Raw genomic sequence first — 3,199 nt, 5'->3', positions numbered from 1 at the left:
TTCTTCCTTCCTGCATAGAATTTTTTTTTTTTTTTTTTTTTTAAATACAGAACATAAGTTTCATTAGTAATATTTTCTGCAATTGATGTGCATTAAATTTTTTATCTACAACTTTCGATACTGCTACTGGAATATAAGAATTTTCCATAATCATTTATATGTGATTCTGAAGATTTTCTGGTAAAATTAATGCAATGTCATTGGAATATTAGTTCATAATATAAAATGCAAACAAAACACATGAAGTCTTATTCCGCTCACAGGGTTGTTTTGAAGGGAGACACGGTTGAAATGAATGCAAATGCTCTAGGGTTGACCATGGAGAGCAATGGAATAAGAATTTTGGAGCCATTTGATACCTCTGTTAAATTTTCTAATGCTTCTGGAAAGACAAACATACAGTTGGCTGTCTCAGACATATTCATCAATTTTTCATTCAGTATCTTGAGACTGTTTTTAGCGGTTGAAGAGGATATTCTGTCATTTTTGAGGATGAGAACAGAGAAAATGACTGTTTTGTGCTCTGAGTTCGATAGAGTTGGAACTATCAAAAGTAAGTTTTGATACACTTAATGGCCAATCTACCCTATCATCACTATGAATCTTCGGAATTTGATGCAATGAACCATTTCCTGATTTCTGTTTCTGATAGATCCTGACAATGGCCAAATATATGCATTTTGGAGACCTCGGGCTCCAACTGGTTTTGCTGTACTTGGTGACTACTTGACGCCAATGTTCGTATCTTTCTCTTTTGTCCATTATCAATGAGTTTTTTGGGTTGTCCTGATAATATTTGAGTCCTCATTTGACAGTGACAAGCCACCAACAAAAGGAGTAATTGCTGTTAATACCAGCTTTATGAGAGTGAAGAGACCTAAATCTTTCACTTTAGTTTGGCCCCCTTCATCATCTGATGGATTGGTGGCTGCAGATAAAACTGGGGTTGAAGGAGATGGAATCTGTTCGATTTGGTTCCCTGAAGCCCCAAAGGGTTATGTGGCATTGGGCTGTGTGGTTTCTCCAGGAAGGAAAGAGCCACCAATTTCTTCAGTGTTCTGCATCTTGGCAACGTTGGTTTCTCCATGTGGCCTTAGAGATTGTATTAGTATTGACTCAAGCAGTCGGTATGTATATCATTTTCATTCTTTAATCTGCTTTATGAGGATAAATAATTTTGAAAGTTTATGCATTTATTTTTCTGCCTAATATGGAATAATGGAAATTAAGAGATCATGTTTAGTTGCTTGTCAATATATTGACATGCAAATGGATTGAGTCTGAACGTGATCACACCTCACTTGGGATATGTGTTTAATGGCCTTCTAGAATTTTCTAATTCAGCGAACCGCTACTCTATCATCAAATGGTGTTATTCCAGTTGCAAACTTGTCCTTCCCTTCCTGAGTCATTTATTTAATTAATTGTTTTTTTTTTATTCTGCAGTAAGTAAAAGGATCTATTATTTATATTTTTATTATTATTTTTTTATATTAGACTTTCCAATTTGGCATTTTGGCGAGTCGAAAATGCTGTTGGTACATTCTTGCCTGCTGATCCAATCACTTTGAGCCTGACTCAGAAAGCATATGAATTGCGACGTATATATTTTGGATTTCCTGAAATTTCTCCAGAAAAACTTAAGAGTTCAAAGATCGAGGGATTTCCTTCTGGTGTTGATTATAGCACACAAACAGAAAGGTCATCAATTGTAAATTCCAGGCGTTTTGAAACAGTTGCTAGTTTCCATTTAATCTGGTGGAATCAAGGTTGGGGATCAAGAAAGAAATTATCCATATGGCGTCCTGTAATCCCTCAAGGGATGGTATACTTTGGAGATATTGCAGTTCAAGGGTATGGAAAACTTTGGTCTTCGTAACTCAAATCTTTCTTTTTTCTTTTTTTTTTATAATGTTGCAAAGGGTGGGTATGCTTACTCTTTTACTTGGTTTTTCCAGGTACGAGACTCCTGATACATGCATTGTTCTTCACGATTCAGAAGATTCTAAGCTGTATAAAGCTCCTTTAGATTTTCAACGTGTAGGACATATAAAGAAACATAGTGGAAAAGATGACATATCCTTTTGGATGCCTCAGGCTCCACCTGGTTTTGTGTCCTTAGGATGTGTTGCTTGCAAGGGTACGCCAAAGCTATCTGATTTCAGCTCTCTAAGATGTATCCGCAGTGATATGGTCACTGCAGGTCAATTTTTAGAGGAAAGTATATGGGACACATCTGATTCCACGTTTTCTAAGGAACCATTTAGTATATGGACAGTTGACAATGACTTGGGAACCTTTATTATCCGCAGTGGTTTGAAGAAACCTCCGAAAAGGTTTGCTTTGAAACTTGTTGATTCAGACATACCAAGTGGCTCAGACAATACTGTGATTGATGCTGAAATAAGAACATTTTCTGCAGCACTTTTTGACGACTATGGCGGCTTGGTAATTATACCTGCTTCTTTTTCATTGTGAAACTTCTATTTACCTAATTGTTTTAGAAATTCTGCTTTGTTTCGAGTCCACTGCTGTTTATTGTGGAGAGAGGGTGTGCAACTTCCGTTAAAATGCTATGGAATATTAATCAATGCGAAAATTCCAGTCTCAGAGACTTCGTAAGAAAGTCATTTCAAAGTGGGTAACTTCTCTTGAAATTGAAGTGCAAGAAGAATGAGAAAATGTAGCAATGGTTTAAACTATTTGCTTTGTCAAACCAATTGCATTCTGCAAAGAATTCTTAACTGGTCTGACATCTTTGTAGCTGGACCATATTTGTGAAACTGTAAATCAAAGCGTGTAATAAATTCACCCATAGCTTTACTTCCTATAGCTTGCTAAGCAGAGTAGTTCATCAAATCCTGCTAATGTATCTCTCTAATTAAATTGATAGAATTGCAGAGTAGCTGTAATAGGTTTACACATTTGCTTGGGGGGTAAGATTCCTGAGTTAGAATGGGAGAAGATGATGTTTTGTGTTGAACCACTCTATCTAAAAACTTAATGCGTGTGAGTTGAGAGACTCGAGATGAGGAAAACTGGAATTTATTTTCTCTTACTTTGTATTACAACCGAGTGCTATCGTTAATAGTATGAGGGGATAAGATAAGGAAATATAAATATTCTCAAATCCTACCTAATCTCAAGAATCATACCTAATTACAATAATTACAATTTTCCTAAATACGACAATTAATTA

At 35.9% G+C, this 3,199-nt stretch overlaps 1 protein-coding gene across 1 annotated transcript; it reads left to right on the top strand.

Annotated features, from left to right (window-relative positions):
* Positions 1–225: 225 nt before the first annotated feature.
* On the top strand, positions 226–2,493 carry LOC111374721. The gene is made up of 5 exons (XM_022997451.1): positions 226–553; positions 653–737; positions 816–1,127; positions 1,498–1,854; positions 1,959–2,493. Exons 1-5 carry the CDS (start codon positions 226–228, stop codon positions 2,476–2,478), a joined length of 1,602 nt encoding a protein of 533 aa, XP_022853219.1. The 3' UTR covers positions 2,479–2,493.
* Positions 2,494–3,199: the final 706 nt, after the last annotated feature.

The sequence above is a fragment of the Olea europaea genome, unplaced genomic scaffold, assembly GCF_002742605.1.
Source record: "Olea europaea var. sylvestris unplaced genomic scaffold, O_europaea_v1 scaffold12798, whole genome shotgun sequence".
In the NCBI taxonomy this organism is placed as follows: Eukaryota; Viridiplantae; Streptophyta; class Magnoliopsida; order Lamiales; family Oleaceae; genus Olea; species Olea europaea.
This window is presented reverse-complemented; position numbering and strand designations above follow the sequence as displayed.